At 42.2% G+C, this 18,906-nt stretch overlaps 1 protein-coding gene across 12 annotated transcripts in view; it reads left to right on the top strand.

Moving 5' to 3' along the window:
- Nucleotides 1–18,906, top strand: part of Ptk2 (protein tyrosine kinase 2) — a 201,556-nt gene that overhangs the window by 139,697 nt on the left and 42,953 nt on the right. For all 12 annotated transcript variants that reach the window (XM_052161699.1, XM_052161707.1, XM_052161701.1 and 9 more), the window contains 6 exons: nucleotides 3,534–3,618; nucleotides 6,414–6,514; nucleotides 8,288–8,403; nucleotides 9,615–9,715; nucleotides 12,128–12,217; nucleotides 14,644–14,848. In XM_052161699.1, coding sequence (XP_052017659.1) covers nucleotides 3,534–3,618; nucleotides 6,414–6,514; nucleotides 8,288–8,403; nucleotides 9,615–9,715; nucleotides 12,128–12,217; nucleotides 14,644–14,848 — 698 coding nt within the window. The remainder of the gene's footprint in view (nucleotides 1–3,533; nucleotides 3,619–6,413; nucleotides 6,515–8,287; nucleotides 8,404–9,614; nucleotides 9,716–12,127; nucleotides 12,218–14,643; nucleotides 14,849–18,906) is intronic.

Here is an 18,906-nt window from a genome sequence, read left to right as displayed (position 1 = left end):
ACTTGTTATTTACCTCGCTCACACAGCAGTATTGGTAAACTCTCTCCATGTACCCCCCTGTTTAAAAAAAATGAATCTGTTTTAGATATAACAATCCTATACCATCAGTCTGATATTTACTATAGTTGCAAAATGAACAAAAATTGCCATCCTCAGAACAATAGCAGAGACCATCTACTTTGGTATCCCTTTCTGATGTCTGTCGTAACAGGAGAGAAATTTGAGTGTAGCAGATGGGGCCAGGCACCCGACCCAGGTGAAAGGCTGAGTCTGTAGCCTGAAGGGGGGGGGGGGTTGGGGGGGATGAGAGAGAGAGAGAGCGAGAGGAGAGTGAGTGAGTTGGGTGTTGTGAGGAGACCCATTTTGCATTTCAAAAATGACTTCCTACTTTGTGCAGAGTTGTGGCAGAGGGTATTGTAGCAAGGCAGCAGTGGCTATCCTACCTAGTGTCCTCTAGAGAACAACTTCAGTGGGATGTGTGTTGTGTACAAAAACAGCAGGACCTGCTCATAAATTGCTGGATATAAGGGTAAGGGAAATAGAAGTTTAAAGCTTCATCCAGATGTCTTCTTTAAACAGCTGTGACTGTGGTTTCATTTCAGAGCTAGAGAAGACTATGGAACACACAGCTTTGACAGTCTTCTAGAGGCACAGAATAAAGCCTGTGTAGATACGAGTTAAGGAATTGGCTTCTGTGGTGATGGAAGCCAGCAAGTTCCAGGACCCCAGGTTAGCAAACTCAGAAGAACTGATGATGTTGTCCATAGTCCAAAAGGAAAGACAAAAGTAGTCAGTTTAAGGTCAGAAGATAGTATCTCAGTTCCCACCTCTTTGTGAAAGTCTTCTGGGTGAAGCCTACATATTGGAAAGGGCAACTCACAATCTGAATGCTAACTCTTTGGTGAGCCAGATGGGAGGCACACACCTATCATCCCAGGATTTTGGAAGCTGGACTGGGGGATTGTAAGATCAAGGCAGCCTAGTCACATAGCAAAATCAAACCTTGACCTTCAAAAATTACCTCACAAAAACATCCAGAAAGATATTGGTTTACATATCTCATTGCCTCATGAAATTGCACATAAAATCATTCTCAAGTGTGCTCTCTAAAGTTCCTTTTGGATCATGCTACCTTAAAAATAACTTTGTACCTGTAAGTAGACTCTGTGAGTGAGTAGCTCCACTGTCTGAATATGGGCTCACATATAATGTAAGGACAAGAGGTGCCAGTTCAACATGTCAGTGACAGAAGGTCCTAAGGTGCCGGGTGGTAGTGGCTCTCGCCTTTAATCCCAGCACTTGGGAGGCAGAGGCAGGCAGATTTCTGAGTTCGAGGCCAGCCTGGTCTACAGAGTGAGTTTCAGGACAGCCAGAGCTACACAGAGAAACCCTATCTCGGAGAAGAAAAAAAATAAAAAATAAAAAAAATGAAGGTCCTAAGGCACAAGGTAAATTAGCTAAGTGCTTGAGAGTTTTGAACCTGGGGTTGAATCTGGATGTTCCAACACTGAAAAGGCTCGAAGCAATCTTTTTTCTTCAGCTGTCTTTAAGTTTAGTCCTTACTGCCTGTGACTGGTGCTTATGGTGACTATGAATTGCCGTGATTCACTTTTTAAGCAACTGCTTCTTGACCAGCATGGCGTGTCACCCACTGTGCCTTCTAACATCTACTATTCCTTCTTTTAACTGATGCTCAGTCTGCAGGACCTAGGTCCCAGTGATACATTCTCAAGAGGAAGGTAACATAGTCCAATGTGAAACCTACAGAGAACACAGAAATGCTCAGAACTGGCGGAGAAAACCAAGCACAGATCACACAGCCCCGTTGGAAACCCAGAAGTACAGTTCACACCTCACTGTTCTTAGGAAGAAAGGAATTCATACCAGCATTATATCGTGGCTTCTGTCCTTAGGTTATTAATCAGTACTTCATAGGGTAAGGCCAGGACTTAGGGTTAGAGACAGTGGCAATGGAGTGACTTGACATTTGCCTAGCCTTTGGAAAGCCCTGACTGCTCCACTTCACTTTCCTCCTCTTTTCTTTGCTTAGTGACAGAATGTGAGGCATAAGATAAAGTAAGGTGAATAATGCTTTTGACAAATATAATGTCTGCCCATGTTCATCCATACTGTGCCCTTGATTCACTCAAAACCACAGACCGTTTCTTCTTTTATGTCCCTTTTATCTTTTAAGCATCATCCTTTGAACTTGTTTTTAGAACTACACATTTTCTTGGGGTTTCTCCTGTTCTGTGGCACATACCTTCCTAGGCTCCTTCACTGTTTTCTCTTCTTTCTCTGACTTTTTATTGCTGTGGAGCTGCAAAGCATAGTCCTGAACCTACTGTCTCTTCTGGTGATCAGTGTCCTAATGCCTCTGGTGCCCTAGCTGTCACAACAATGTCCCTGCTTATCATATTTAGACACCTTCAACTTCTCATTTCTCCTTCCACATTATTCCTCTGGTCAAAACCTGAATTCACTCTCTCCTAGCAAACCAAGTGACACCTTTGCTGTACATTGAGAAAAAAATGCACATGTCCAACCTTCCACCCACTTCCGTTGTTGCTCACTGTCCAGGCAACCATAGCTTGTTGCCCAGGTTCCAGCAGTCCCACCTATCCCACGCTGCTTGCTTGACTTCACTTTTTACATCATCTCCCAGCAGCAGATGGAGCTAGAGTGCCCCTTCCATACCCAGATGGTCAAAGCTACAGGTTTAGTTAGTCATGGTGGCTCATGCTTACAATCTCAGTATGGAAAGGCTGCCGCAGTAAGGATTGCTCCTAATTTGAGACTATCCTGGACAGTGGGTTCAACTTCCTAGACCATACCTAAGCTCTCATCCTCCTAAAATGAAAACCAAGTGTTTATATTAGCCTGGAAATGCATCTCCCCCCCCCCCCCCCCTTTCTGGCTCCTAGGTTCCCTTGTCTCCGTATTTATACCTTTACACTCTGCTATTACAGTCTTGCTACATCACTCCCATCCCCAAATACTTTGAGCTTCTATGTTTACCATTTCTTCAACAGCATGTAACTTCCCCACTTCACTATGACTGGCTCCCTCTTCTTGGGAGCTTTGTCTTCCTCTCATCTGTTCAGTGAAGTGTTCCTCATGTAGCTGACACCCCTTTGTCTCCAGTGTCCTGCCTGATCTACTAAACTGCTGTTCTAATATATTGTGAAATAGCTGACTTTATCATTGGTGTTTTGCACTGGAATGCCAGCCAACCTTTAAAAGCAGTTTGTTCACTGGTGTGACCCACAAATCTAGAACGGCACCTACCATATTGCACATACTCAGCATCTGGTACGTGCATAAGTGATTTGCTTGTGGCATTTCACATGTGTGTCCATTTTACTCTTTGATTTCATACAGACTATTCTTAACTCTGATTTTACAGTTCTGTCTGACCTTAAGTCCACAGTTACAAAACTCTGTGTGTGTGTGTGTGTGTGTGTGTGTGTGTGTTGACTAATATAGAGAACCTTTTTGCATGTATGAGTGATTCTGTAATTTCCCTAACACAGGAGAATCCAGCTTTGGCTGTTGCAATCAAAACATGTAAAAACTGTACTTCGGACAGTGTGAGAGAGAAGTTCCTGCAAGAAGCCTGTAAGTTTGTTGAAACTTTTGTGGAATTCAATTTGACTTTTTACCTAAATCTAGCTGTCTTTGCAGGAAAGATGCTTTTACTTTTTTATAAGTATTATTCACCTTGCAAACTAATGTCTAAATTTAACAGATCTTCATAGGCAAGCATGTTTATATCTAGAGGAAGAGGGCACATCCCCTTTGTTATTTACTTCTGGTAGAATTCAGCATCTTTGGCTGGAGTTGTTGCATTCACATAAATGGCTCTAGTCCAGATCCTGCCACTTCCCATGAGTACAGAGGTAACTATGACAAAAGTTATAGCAAGTTACAGATGAGTCAGGATAATGACTAGCTTCCTGCCCTATGTAATCAGACAGAAACCCCGGGAGAGGCTTCCTGAGACAGCTTCCTGGGTGACTTTAGCTTGAAATGATTTCTACCGCCCCACTCAAGCCTTCTGGCCTAGGTGTGTGCATCCGGTGGTAAGGCTGTCTCAGATGACCCGTGCATTATAAGCCTTCTCTCCTCAAAGGGTAGTGGTAAAGAATAGGATCTTGTCTAGCCTGTATACATCAAACACCCTGATGTTCCCTCTCCTCTCATAGGATACCTCTATTCTTATCCTTCAAGTTCCTGCCTCCTGCCAGTCACTGTCATTCTCACAGAGCCACATTCTGCATCTTTTGAGAGCTCCTGTTTAAATACATAAAATGGTCACATGTGCTTATTATCTATCTCTCCCCCTAGACTTTTAAGTTCTATGGGGACAAGGGCTATGTACTCATCACTCTGCACAGGGATCAGTGTAGGGCTTGGCCTGGGGAAGGCAATCAGCCTGTTTGCCATAGTCTAGGACCCCAGTGATGTAAGGGTGTAAACATTGGATGCATCTTTTCTACTTTATAGTTCATGCCATCTGGCCATCTAGCCTGTCACCACAGAGTAATTCACACTGTAATGTCGTATTACCTGTATTCCTAGTCATATTCCTTAATTCTTGACTTGAGAATAAAGAGTCCCAGCCAGTGACTTTTATCTAGGTAATTGATTTCTTGAGTATGTAGGCCAAAGAACAACAGACAGCTAGTTGCCTAGCTTCCTGCCTGCCTTGAAGAGGTTTTTGTACATTAACTCTTTTTCACAAGTACATCTATCTCAGCAGTTGCTGTGCTTATTTTGTAAGACATTACTACAGAACTCAGTTATATATTTCTGAAGAAATAACCAGGTTAGATGAAGACTTGTTCTTCTTTGGAAGGTTTGATCACTGCTTCTTCAGGAAATATGACAGATATAGTGTAGCTGACCCACAAATTGCACCCCCCCCACACACACACACAGGCAATAACAGGCTATAGGTAAGATAGGGGAGATGGCCTAGGCCAGGAAAATGTAAGTTGTGGGCCAGATAGGAAAGATTTCAGCTTCGATGACAATGTGACTTCCATCCCAGCTCTCCAGCCCCATCACTGTGCTACAGAAACATAGACGGTGCATAAAGAATGCACAGGCAGGCAAGGTTGCAGTGAGCTTCCTTTATAAGCAAGTGGTAGTGCTTTGTCCACTATCTGGATAGGTAAGTGACAGGCTAAACTTGACCTGGGGTTTCTAGTGTAGTGTGACACCCAGGGACTGCAAGACCCTCCTCAGCTCCTTATTCTGTGCTCTGTATTATCTACACTAATTATTTCAAAGCAAATAAAATGTCCTGATAATGATCTGTGATGTCATAGAAAGCAATAATCTGTGATGTCATAGAAAGCCAGAGGTGATAGCAGATGCCCTGGGTACCTAGAAAAATTTCACAAAATAACAGTGATTAAGCAGTGACCTGAATTTAACAATATAGAACTTAGTAATATACTTTGAGTTTTATATATTTTATATGTTAGATACAAACAAGCAAGGGCTGGATAGGTGGCTCAGCAGTTAAGCGCATGTACTACTGCTTGCAAAGGACCTGGGTTCAGTGTCCTGCACCCACATCAGGTGGTTCACAACTGCTAGTATGCCTAGCTCAAGAGAATCTGACTTCCTCTTCTGTCCTTTCTGAACACCAGCTCTCACATATGCATGCTCATTCACAAAGAGATACTCTTGCTGGTATTTCTTCACTTGAGATCCTTTTGTTTTTGTTTTTGCATTTTAGGAGTCTGAAGTCCTATGTTTCCAAGTAGTTGCCTTTAAAACTTGGAGTTTCTTTTAAGGTTCTGCAACTTTCTTAAGGTTAGCTTTTGTTCTGATGCTAGAGAGTTGTAGAAATCATGAATGGTTTTGTGCCATACATGTGTATACAGTACATTCTGGGTCCTCTTTGGCTCACTAAGGTGGTCAAGCCCTGTGACTTCTGTAATATCACTTGACATGGGTTCCTTCTGAAAGGAAGTGTTTAGTCATAGTACAACATTGCAGCCAGACAGCATCTAGGGTTTCTCTTTCATATACTTCTTCAGATCATGTGAGAACTGGTCTTTATTAGGGGCCTGAGAGTAGCCATTTGTACTCAGGAGAACAAGGCCACAGTGGTAGGTGTTGGCACTATTTATCTTCAAGATAGAAGTCCCTGTGGTTGCTGGTGGGTATAGCTCTAAGGGCCCCTTTTCTACCATATTTTCTCTCTAGAATGGGTTTTATCTGGTGTCCTCATGGTGCCGTGTAACTTGTTTGTACCAACTTTCACCCACATCCAGTCAGGATTGACCTGTGGCATTTAGCACAAAGTTTTTATGCTTTCAGCCTTGTGTGTGAATTGAGATAGTTTAAAGAAACTGAAAAGGCTTAAGAAGATTAACAGGAGACCACTTTTCCCCCAGTAACAATGCGTCAGTTTGACCATCCTCACATTGTGAAGCTGATTGGAGTCATTACAGAGAACCCCGTCTGGATAATCATGGAGTTGTGCACACTTGGAGAGGTAAAAAGACCCCAGGCTGACCAGCCATTGGTGGCAACAGCCTCACATCTACCATGTGATAACCTTCACTTACATAACACAAGTACACTGGCCACATCCCCAAGTATTATGTATGCTTTTCATTCAGAAGCTGTGGTGTAAATGTCTTCATCATTTGAGCTGGACATAATAGAGCACAATTATAGTCCTCTTCTTTTTTTTTTTTTTTTTTTTGAGACTGAAGAAGATTAATCACTTGACCCAGGAATTCGAGGCCAATCTGGACAATATAGGATAAGACTCCCATCTTCAGAATAAAATCAAATCTTCCCCATTACATTCCAAGATAGTACCCTGTACCCTCCCCCCCCCCCCTCCCCAGCCCTGGCAACAGTTTCCTGTCTGTCTAGGTGTATGATTGAAAGAGGTGAAAATAGATGCCCAGATAGTTTTCCTAGAACTAGGCCAGTGATCTGAGCATGAGGGAAGCAGTGGTAAATCCAAACAGCTTCTTAATCCTTCTGAGAGTTTACTTGTAGTCTTTCAGACTAACTCATTACTCAGTTTCTTTGAAAACTATGAGTAACAGAGTGTCATTGATCCTGTTTGACATTCTCCAAAACATGGAAACTAATCAGTCATCACCTCTACCTAGAACAAGGTGGGATGGAAGCTTGCTAGAGAAGCAGATCCTGAGATCCACCCAGGCTGCTGAGTCAGACTCTCGACTGGGCAGGGAGGTGGCCAGCACTTTACCCCATCCCCTTCCCTTCTTCACCCCAACCCCCTCCCTTCCCTCTGTCCTCTGTAACACCTCAGTTGGAGAGTGACGTGTGGTTGGATTTACAGGTTTGTTTGTTTTATTATGCTTTTGAGGAGTTTGCTAAATGTTTCCCTTTTGTTTACTTTTTTTTTGGTAGAAATTGGGGTGTTCATGATAAAGCCCCATATAAGCATCTAGCTGAATGAATGGTTCAGTGATAAGACTGGTCAGCTCGGTGGGAAAAATGCCCAGTTGGTGACCATTTTTAAGTTTCTGCATCCAAAGCATGGATGAGGAAAGGACGTGGACTACTCCTTCTCCTGTCTGATCCTCAGACACTCCCTGAAAGCACAGCAAAACACAGTAGGATAGAGTAGATGGAGTGTGCAATGTGCTGTGCTTGAAGTAGTGACTGTCCTTTTGTTTTCAGGGTATTACTGTCTAGCAGTGCTTTACAGCATCCTTTTTTCTTTTCCTCAGGCCTATTTTTTGCATGTTTTAGAAATTTGTAGTCATAAAGATTCTAGTTTTTTAAAAAGATTTATTTATTCATTTTATGTATATGAGTATGTTGTAACTGTCTTCAGACACACCAGAAGAGGGCATCAGATCCCATTAGGGATGGTTGTGAGCCACCATGTGGTTGCTGGGAATTGAACTCAGGACCTCTGGAAGAGCAGTCAGTGCTCTAAACCGCTGAGCCATCTCTGGAATCCTAATTTTTAAAAGGATTTTAAATAATAATTGTTTGATCTTTTACACTTTTATCAAAGAAGAACTAAAATATAGTACAGAGAAGTGGGCGTGGTGATACATGCCTGTAATCCTAGTGCTCAGAAGGCAGAGGCAGGCAGATCACTATGTATAGGAGGCCAGCCAGAGTTACTTAGCACGATTTTGTCTCATAAAAAATATATATAAAACAAAAATGCATTTGGGAACCTTCACAGTAGTGTTGAGTGTATTTTTTGTACTGTTAATATCTGTGCTCTGTCTCTAATTTTCTTTTATCTTGGTCATTGTTTCAAAAGCTGAGGTCATTTTTGCAAGTAAGGAAATACAGCTTGGATCTTGCATCTTTGATCTTATATGCCTATCAGCTTAGTACAGCACTCGCATATCTGGAGAGCAAAAGATTTGTTCACAGGTAAGGCATTCATGAAACTGCTTCATTGCCTTCTGATAAGTGGTAGGCAGTATGCAAGTATATTAGCTTTTCTTATCTCTAACAGAAACAACTGCAGCAAGAAAGGATTTGTTTTGGTTTGTGGTTTCAAGGGGTCTGGCCATGGTTGTAGGAAAGGAATGGTAGTAGAAGTAGCTCTGTCTGTAGCATCAGGAAGTAGCCTGGAATCAACCATGGCCTGTCCTAGTGACCTCCTTTTCCACTTAGGTCACATCTCCAAAAAGTTCCACAAGCTCCCAAAACAAGAGAGCATTAGCTGGGAACCAGGCGTTCAAACACATCAGCAGTGGGCGGCATTTCAGCACTAAACCCTTAACAGTGAGAAACAAGGAAAGAAGTTACTTTCTGCACACTATACATAGATACTGTGTATCATTCGAGTCTACTGTTCATTTATTAAAAAGTTAGGCATTGAACCTGTCATGGTCCAGCATGCTGTTAATCCCAGAATTTGGGAGGCAGAAACAGGTAGATCTCTGCGTTCCAGGCCAGCCTGATCTACATAGTGAGACTCTGTCTCCAAAGATGGGGCAGGGGTGTCAGGTATATTATGTCCCTTGAGAGGGAAGGGTCATGGTATGTTAATAGACAAAAGATTGTTGTCATAATCCAGAGTCTATACTTGTGGAACAATAAGTGCACTGAAATGGCCCCAAGCAGATAATACCTGGGACTTTATAGAATATCTAAATGTTGTAAAGATGCATAGTTGTCATTCTCCAGAATATCACTTAGAATTTACAGCTTTGGGTTGGAACACAAGTGAAAGTCCCTAAATTCTAAGGATCATGGCTGAGCTACTATTTTGATGTCCAGAATCAAAATTGTATGTCAGAATTATTACAGACTGCATCATAAAAGTTATTCTGAACAAGTACTAATAGAGAACTCTGTGGCGAGTTATACTGACCAAGCACTTGTCACTGTGTGAAGTTATTGAAGTGATGAGTATTTTCAGTGTTTGAGACTACATTTCACCATTATTCATAAGGGTAATCAACTCATTATAAATATCCTCTAGAAGGAATACATATAAAGTGAAACAACTTATGAATCTCTTCATATTGTATATAAACTGTTTTTCAAACTACCTCCCTGTACACCTGTACGTAGTAATTATATGGTGACGGGACTGCTTGAACTGTGCTTACTGCTCCCAACTTTTCTGTCAGGGACATTGCTGCTCGGAATGTTCTGGTGTCTTCAAATGATTGTGTAAAATTAGGAGACTTTGGATTATCTCGATATATGGAAGACAGTACTTACTATAAAGGTAAGAAACTATGGCAACAATTGGGAAATGGGCTCTAAGTCATTGACACAATTTGGGTTGTTTGGGGGAAGAGTGGTTTTTTGACAGGGTCTCACTATTGTAGCCTGGACTAGGCTCAAAACTTGTAACCTTTCTGTTTTAGTCTTCTAAGTCCTAGAATTACAAGTATACACCAATACACGAAGATTCTAATGCATTGTTTTTGAGAAAGTGTGTCATGATGTGTTTACTAAGATCCAAGACCAGTTTAATAGAGTAAGTATGGCCTTGTGAGCCAAAGGTGCTTGAAACTTTTAGATAATCGCAACCCTCAAAGTAACTCAAAACAGACTAAGAGTTATAAGGCAAACCGATGTAAAATTTAGAAGAAACAATATAACTCTTTGAGATCTGAATTTAACAGGTACCCTTAAACATGCCTCCAAAAGCAAAGTTTATTAAAATATAAAATTGATAGATCCAATTACGCTGAAATTGTGTTTGTTTTATAAAGGATGAATGACAAGGCACAAAGCAGGAGAAAGTATTTACTAAGAACATAAATGACAAATGGTAGTTTGCAGAATATGGGAAGAGCTCTTAAATGTAAACAAAGGATGCATTTAAATCCTGAACAAAAATATGAGTATACAAAGATTATTCATGGTCTTAACTACTAGGAAAATACAAGTTCAAGGCTCTGAACGATAACCCTACACGCCCATCAGAATTGCTGAAAGGAAAGTAGTGCCAGTATAGTACAAACACAGATGCAGAGAAACACATTATTTGTTGTTTATGAAAGTGGAAAGGTAGAACACTCATCACACAGTCCCCGGTATGACAAAGCCGTTGTTTCATGGGCATTGATACCAAAGGAGTAAGACCTAGTTTCACACCAGATCTCGCGTGCTGATTCAGCTTAGTGGTGGGCTGCCTGCTTACTGTACGGGAGGCCCTAGTCTGATGCCCAGCCTTTACTAACCCCAACTCTTTTCAGTACAGATCAGAGTTCTTTAGCCCAGTAGACTTGTGGCTTCATGAACTATTCCTGTTTCAACCGTGATCTTATGTGGTGATTTTAATCTACATTTTTCACTATCTTGAAATACATTTCATATCTAGTACAAATCTTCACTGGTCCTCAAATTTTACTATAGAGCTAAATTCCAAGTTCCTCTGTATGAAGACCGAGATTTCACATCATTTGAACATTTAAGATAGTCAGCTGATAAATCCATATAAACACCATATCAGAATGATCAGAATTGAAGGTCTACAGAGAGGCTTGCTACTTACAGAGGAAGGCCTTTAGAGCTTGTGCTTGCTCCTGCCTGCTCTGTGCACTTCCCTCCCAGTGCTCTCCACTGTGTTTCTCCTCTGTGCATGGTGTGACAGTCAGCCTATTCTTTGTTACTCCTGGTAACAACATCTGACTGTGCTTCTCTGCCTGCCTTCAAGAATGAGTCACTTGAGGAAAAGTGCCCTGTGTGTTCCACTCAGCATCTGGAGCATTAGAGAGGTTATGCCTCACCTCTAGTTGGAAGGAGTGTTTTCAGGGTTGCTTTGATACCTTTGTTTTTCATTCAATCACTTCTTCCTGCTCTGCACATATCAGTGCAGATGTAATCAATCTTGATTCTCCATCAATTCCAGCCTTGTTCATTCATATCTTTGCTAAAGTTTATAACTCCACGTTAACCCTTGGGATGCTTTTTGTAATCATTCAGGATATGCGTAAGGGAATAAAACGTTGAGCTTTCCTAGGCTCTACATTTCTATCTGAGGTCTGTCTGAGCCAGAGGACTTGGTCAGGGGGCAGAACATAACTCTGGCTTCTCTTAGCAGAGCAACTGCAGGCAAGGGGCTTAGTGGGTTTGAGCCTTGTTCATAAAGAATAGAATCCCCAAGCATGACTCATTTTAGGATTTAAGGCTATAATCGCTACAAGATGTGTTTATATGTATTTCCTGAAAGCACAGTGTTTGTGCTGGGTCAGCTTGGTAGAACATAACTGGTCTAGCAGGAGTGCAATGTATATGCTTTACATGGGGCATTTGTAGAGCAAGGGTCCCAATTGCAGGTGAATGTGCTCCAGGATACCATGAAGTCTTATACCGTGGGCTGTGTGTTCTTCCTGACATGCACAGATTCTGCCTCAAATGAGAAGGGGAGGGCATCCAAGTTTCCCGACTCTACCCCAAACTAACCACTTTCATCCCTCAGAGCACGAAGTAAATGAGTCATTCTTCCAACGAAACAGATGCCTGTAGGTCAGAGCTGATGCTTTTTATTTTGATAAAATAGAGCTGAAATATTTTTTTCTTTCTTTTTTTTGGTTTTTTCGAGACAGGGATGCCGAAATCTTGACTAGCTTTGTTACTACCCCAATAGCTAACAAAGAAAATTCATTTTCTAAAATTAATCTTCTAGCTTCCAAAGGAAAATTACCTATTAAATGGATGGCTCCAGAGTCAATCAATTTTCGACGTTTTACCTCAGCTAGTGACGTGTGGATGTTTGGTGAGTATTTTTTTTTTAAATAAACTTCGTTGTATTCTACAAAATAAAGCTAGCATCATCTAAAAGTTCGCATCTTCAGAGTGAGCATCTCCTTGTCAGACACTGTGGTCTGACAGCGTCCTCTGGTCAGTATGGCCTGTCGTCATCTTTCCTGCTCTTTTCTGTCTGCCTTCCCCAAAGGAACAGCTGCTTGTTTTCCTCTTTCTGTTCTCTTTCGTTCTCTCCCGCTGTTGCCAACATGTACGTTCTTCTGGCTCAGTGAGTTGCTGCTAGCCCAAAGCATTTGTATTTGTCCTCTGTCTCTTATTCTGAAGCTGCCTGTCTCCAGGCGTGGGGGCTGGCTCTTCATCTCCTCTGCCGTGGTCTTTATACACATTCTTTCCCCCTTGCTCTGTTGACTATATTATATTGAAATGGTGGCTCTGCTGATACACTTTCTGTGCTTGTAAAGTGACTGATTCTTCTGTCTCCAAAACTGTCTTTCCTGATGTTGGTTTTTCTGCCTGCAATGTCTGATTCTTATACCTTCTCCAGCAGAACCCCATCTAACCTAAAATGTCCCCTCTTTTGGGAAGCAGCACATAACAGGTATCTGTCTACACTCTGCTTTTCCTTCTGTTGCTATGGCTCTTTTGGGTAGTATTGAGTGAAATCTGTAAAGTTTGAAAGTGCTCTAGAACAGAAATATAATTGCTTATTTAATTTAACCATAGATATCAAATAAGCATTCTTTTTCTTCTGTCTGAATGCTGTGGATTTTAATCCATTTATTTTTTAGGCAGGGTTAGCAAGACTCTGGGTTCAGTCAGTACAAGTGCAAGGTGGACTTGGCCATGTAAAACCACAAGGCAAGATACTATCTTCTCAGGGGGCTGTGTTTCACAGACTAAATGCCCATTCCTGCACATTTTAACATTGGAATATCTTAAGATTTTATAGTTGGTATTCATCAGGACATCTTTTAATGGAGTTGGAATTGTACCCGCTGTCTTCATGTGGACTTTTCCAGTTTCTTTCTTTTTTTTATTTATTTTTTTTTTATTTTTCCTCTCTGAGTCTGGGTTTCTCTGTATAGCCCTGGCTGTCCTGGAACTCACTCTGTAGACCAGGCTGGCCTCAAACTCAGAAATCCACCTGCCTCTGCCTCCCAGAGTGCTGGTATTACAGGCGTGTGCCACCACTGCCCGGCTTCGATGTATGATTGTTTTAAAAGAGTTTTTTGGTAAGAAAATCTAAATGGTAATAAAAGACTTTCTCATAGCTACACTGGCATTGTTTTCCCATCTTCCCATATAAATGTTTACTATTTATCAGTGTCATCAGAGATTTGACTTTAAAAATATAGTATTTAAGAAATGTAAGACCATTTTGGAAATTAAGGATGAGACATGTACATTTCAAAAAAGGTGCCTAGAGACATGATAATCCTGTCCTGGTTCCCAGGGAGGAACAGCTCTGTCTTCAGCAGTGAGTTATTTTTGTCAGGGACTCTTTACAAATTTAGTTCTGTGAACTAAATTTGGGGCCAATTTGAGAATCTGGTTCCAATGAACATGTAATATGGCTTGCCTCCTTAGAGGCCAACTTCACTCTGCCCAGTCTGTACTTTCCTCTCAGGATCTTATTTTTAAATGTGTGCTTGAGGATTAGATATAAGAGAATTACAATTTCCCTGGTAGACACAGAAAAAGTTCCTTAGAACTAGCCTGTCCAGAAGGCACAAGAGGTAAGGAGGGTTAGAATGCAAAGTTGCCCTGATGGGATGCTAAGAACAGACCTGCACTCCATCCCACTGTGCTGCGTCCCTATCCCGTGCCACCATTGTTAGTGTTAGTGCTGTTACATTTGTTCGTTTGTTTGAAAGACGGATTCGTTGGTGAATAGATCCTTGATTCCCAGAGTTAGAGTGGGTGCACCTTCTGAGGTTCAGTCATGGTCTTTAGATGAGATGGATGTTGTGTAAATGAAATGATAATGCCTTTATGAACTTTGGTAAAAAAGAATCCAAGCTTTCTTGAGCTAGAGACTTAAATGATAGGATTTTTTTGTTTTGTTTTGTTAAGCTTTAGTGACTATAGTTGAAATCAGTATGGTCCTACGTTGGTGGAGCAGGTAAAAAAAGGCTTTGGGGATTTGTTTTTTGTTTTCTGTAGTTTGTTTTTGTACTGGTTAAAGCTGGGGACAATTCTACAGTAGCTGGTAGACTACCTGCTGATCCAGAATTTGCAGAAAGAAGCCGCTGAGGAAGTTCTGACTCTGACGTTGTTCTTGGTGCCACATGAACTAGAGGTTGCTATTTACCTGTGTTTTGCCACCATATTTTAGACTAGTTGCCCAGCTCTGCCAGCTGCCTCTCTGGTCCCTTAACCTGGACCTTTCTGTCTGGGTGCTGAGCTCACTGCACTGTTTTCGTTCCCACTCCGCAGGTGTGTGTATGTGGGAGATACTGATGCATGGCGTGAAGCCTTTTCAAGGAGTGAAGAACAATGATGTGATCGGTCGAATTGAAAATGGGGAAAGATTACCAATGCCTCCAAATTGTCCTCCCACCCTCTACAGCCTTATGACGAAATGTTGGGCCTATGACCCCAGCAGGCGGCCCAGGTTTACTGAACTAAAAGCTCAGCTCAGGTAGGATTGGGGTGGCAAGGGCCTGGGGCGGGGGCAGGTTTGCTGCTTCTCCTCCTGCAGTCATAGTTCTGAAATGGTTATGTCAGCATATCTGAGGTGGAACTGCTTCTTTAGGACACAGATACTTTGGCATTTGATTTGTATATCTTGTTACTTTAGAGGCATCGGTGAATTAAGCCTTCAGTTTTTATTGAAGCTCTGATTATGATCTTAACTCATTTACCTACCTTCTGACTTAGAGGGCTTGATCAGACCTATCACTATAATGATCTAGCTTACATATCCTGTCTCATCTCAGAGAAGTCCTCCGAGACAGTTTGCGCACCAGCCACACCTGACTGTGTGATGACTTCTGCTGGGACTCTTGACCTTTTCGCGGGCTTTAGTCTCCATCTCTCTTTTCTACTTGATGAACTCCCTTCTACTTCAGAATCTAGCCAAGATGTTCCCTCCTCCTATAACCTACCCCCACTCCCACCCCCTGTTGACCCCATCTCCCAAAGAGAGAGAGCTTTACTTTGGTGCCTTTTGAAAACTACAAATGTTGTATTTAAAACATCTGTTGTTTATTCAGAAATTTTGTGCCAGGCACTGGTAGGCACTAGGTCTCAGAGTTACCAGTCCTCTGGAAGCTCACACAGAAACCAGATTTGTGATGATTCCCTCAAAGAAGCATCTGCAGAGTACCTAATTCTGGGTCTGAGAAGATTTAGATTGGCTTTTCTGTGTTCCCGGCATGACTCAACCTGACAGATGTCACCATCTCCTACTCATTTCTAAAGCTCAGTGCTGGGGTTAGGACTGGGCACCAGATGATTAAAGGAAAAAAAAGTTTGTTGAGTTGATTTGGACTGAGCTAGCACTTTGATAAGATTGTGTTTTAATATAATTTGCAGGATATGCAGCCTGAAACAGATAGTACTTTGTATGCTTTCATCTTCTCTCAAATTTAGGAAAATTCCCTGAATTTGACTTGTTTACTGGCTGTATTGTTTTCAAAAGCATGTCCAACAGTTGCAGGACAGAATGCTCATCTGATTGCCTACTGCTCTGCCACTTGTATAGGCAGGCCTCAGGAGTTGTGTCAAGGAGTGTGTCAAGGAGGTCAGCCCTGTGGGAGAAGTAGACAGTTCATAAAGTGAGCACCATTTGTTGAGTACACTTGTGTTCTCAACCTAGAGAACGCAGTAGTCTCACTGAAGAGACAGTGGCAGGTGTGGTCATTTAATGCAGGGAGACCCACTTCCACAAGACCACTCCACTCTCAGCCCTAGGGTATGGCTCCTTTCCCTGCCACACAGCTCTATACTGCTTTTCTCATGGTAGGCTTTTGGATGCCCGCAACAGCCACAGTCTTTCCTTCTGAGTTTTCTCCCATCTGAAACCCTGAGTCCCTAACTCCTTGTATTCTATGTTGTAACTTTTAGAGCTGCTTTGCTCACCAGATGTTTGTTTTGCTTGTTGCTTTTTGTGCAAGTCCCCTTTGATCTCGACAGATCCTTGAAATGTTCCTCTTTCTGGTAGGAGATCCATCACCCTTTCTACTTCTTTGCCGACTTTTCAAGCTTAACATTTCTGCTTCCTGACTACTGACTAGCTCCTTTCCTTACAGACACAATATTCTATTCTACCTTCTGTACTTAGACGGGCCATTTCCTTGCCCTAACTTTTCTGTGCTGTATGTATTCTTCCCTACCTGGCGCACTCGTAGGCACTGCCTCTCCCTCCATGTATAGCTTTGGACTTGCTCTGCTCAGAAGCCTCAAACTTTGATTGTAAGTTTCCTGCAGTACATCATATTGTCTAAGAAACGGAGCTGTGCCTTCTCTAAGCCAGCTTCTCCAATGCCCTTGGCTCCTTCTCATCTATCTGGCAGTGACTGGTTTAGGATGGCTTTCTAGGAAAGTATTGCTGCTGCTCATGCACCTTCCACTGGCTTCTTCTTTATCCAGACAAAAGCTGAAAGGAGGATACACTTAGGGCCCAAGAATATCTTGATGTCTTAAACAAAGTCAGACTCTACACACATGAAATGCATCTTCTACTGGCAGAATCCTCCCATTTTTTCTTGGCTTCTGTCTCCTGGCCCTTCTGACTTTGCAGCCTGCTCTTCAAGTCCCTGTAGCTCTCTTGGGTTAGCCGTGCTCCAGCCAGCTGCAGCTGGACTGCTCAGGTCCTGGGCATGGAGCACAGATGATGGAGCGCTTTCCTGCCCTCGAGGAGCTCACAGTCTAGTATGTCTCCTCCCTACTAGACTGAGGCTCCTTGAGGACAGGGATCGTCATACTCACCTCTGCCAGGAGCACAGTGCACATGTGCTTCTACTGTAGCCATGGCTATCTTGTACACAGTGACTGCAGTGGAGTTGGACTTCACCTTTGGAACATTTATAGTATGTCCAACAGAAGACATTTGTACTGTAAACTTTGTTTGTTTGTTTGTTTGTTTGTTTGTTTTTCCGAGACAGGGTTTTTCTGTATAGCCCTGGGTGTCCTGGATCTCACTCTGTAGACCAGGCTGGCCTCGAACTCAGAAATCCGCTTGCCTCTGCCTCCCAAATGCTGGGATTAAAGGCATGCACCACCACCACCCGGCGTACTGTGAACTTTATAATACAATTTCTTGTGTTTTCCATGTTTAACATGTCACAATAATTAAATGAGTTCTGTTATTGAGGTTTGCTTCATTTATATTACATCCAGTTTCTTTACTAAAGAAGCAGGTAGCTCTTTGCCACACTAAGAAATCAAACATGATTCCCGAATTTGTCCCCTTAACACTTTAAGGAACCCTTTGAACAGATGCATCACTGCAGCATCCACAACTGAACTGTGAGTTCACTGGGACTGAGTGCTGAGAAAGGGCACTTCAGATACTTGTTATTCAGCAAAAAGTCTTGGCCACACTTTCTTGAATGGGTCCCGAGGTTCACGGAAGTTGTCTCTTTGTGTCTTTTTCTATGAGGGTGAACTCATGCAGCTGTAGAATGAGATTAGCTCTTGGCATTTCTGTTAGGGATGAATAGTTCCTAAATGGCAGTATTTTAACATGGTCAGTAAAAAATTCTCATATGCCCCCAGCATTTTGTTACTGTTTTGTGACTTGCAGATATAATATGCATTAACCATTTGTATTGGAAAATCCTTTCTGTGCCAAGGAACCATAATAAAGAGCTTTTGGAGCTTCTGCTCAATATGAACATATCCTAGCAATGACGTCTTGGAATCAAGCATCTGTGCACATAATAAAGAGCATCTGTGAGTGTGCTTGGCCTCGTAGTCAGTTCCTCAAGTCTTTTGTAGATAATGGGGGCAATAGACAAGCAGAACTGACGGGCTAGCTTTGCACCATAGCTTCTATGCACCCTTTGGGTTTTATTGATAGAATAAATACACCAACACTTGAGTTGAATGCTGGATGATCAGTTTGGTGCATTTTTCACAAAGCAGACATGACTGGGAACCTGTGTTAACAAGATTTTCAATCAAAAGCTCTAGCAAAACTGCTGTTCCGTGCCATTCTCCTGGCAGTGGCTCATTCTGTCTTCTTTGACCTTCGTGTTCAGAGTATCATTGGGTGGCGGCCTCTTGCTTAAAGCTTAGTTATGTGGTACCCTGGAAGTCATGTCTCCTCCCCCATGCCAGTGCCACTGATGTGTAGAGTCCCATTTTTACATGGTGAGTGAACCATTGTTAGTGGTGGAAGTTAGGGTGGTTTTCAGTTTGAGGTTGAGAAACTATTAGTTCAACACAGCAGCATCTGAACTGTGAGCTTGCTGTCAATTGTGTATGTGTACAAGCTTGGGTCTGTATGTATGGTCTGCACAGGTTGACATTGGCAGTTTTCAAAGTGAGCAGAACTTGAGTTGTAGTGCCAGTAATTTTTTTCAGGTTTTGTTCTATTTTTTAACCTTTGGATACTGCCATGTGTTTCTAAGCAATCCTTGTTCACACAGAGTAAGAGGATGTAAGTGGTAAGTAAAAGCAGTTCTCCAGGATCTCTTGTGTTGTAAAGAGCATGTACCCACTGAGTAGTGAGGCATGTGTTTTGAGCTGCTG

The sequence above is a fragment of the Apodemus sylvaticus genome, chromosome 17 (genome assembly GCF_947179515.1).
Source record: "Apodemus sylvaticus chromosome 17, mApoSyl1.1, whole genome shotgun sequence".
NCBI classification, from domain to species: domain Eukaryota; kingdom Metazoa; phylum Chordata; class Mammalia; order Rodentia; family Muridae; genus Apodemus; species Apodemus sylvaticus.
The sequence above is the reverse complement of the archived record's forward strand: the minus strand, read 5'-3'. Positions and strand labels throughout refer to the sequence as shown.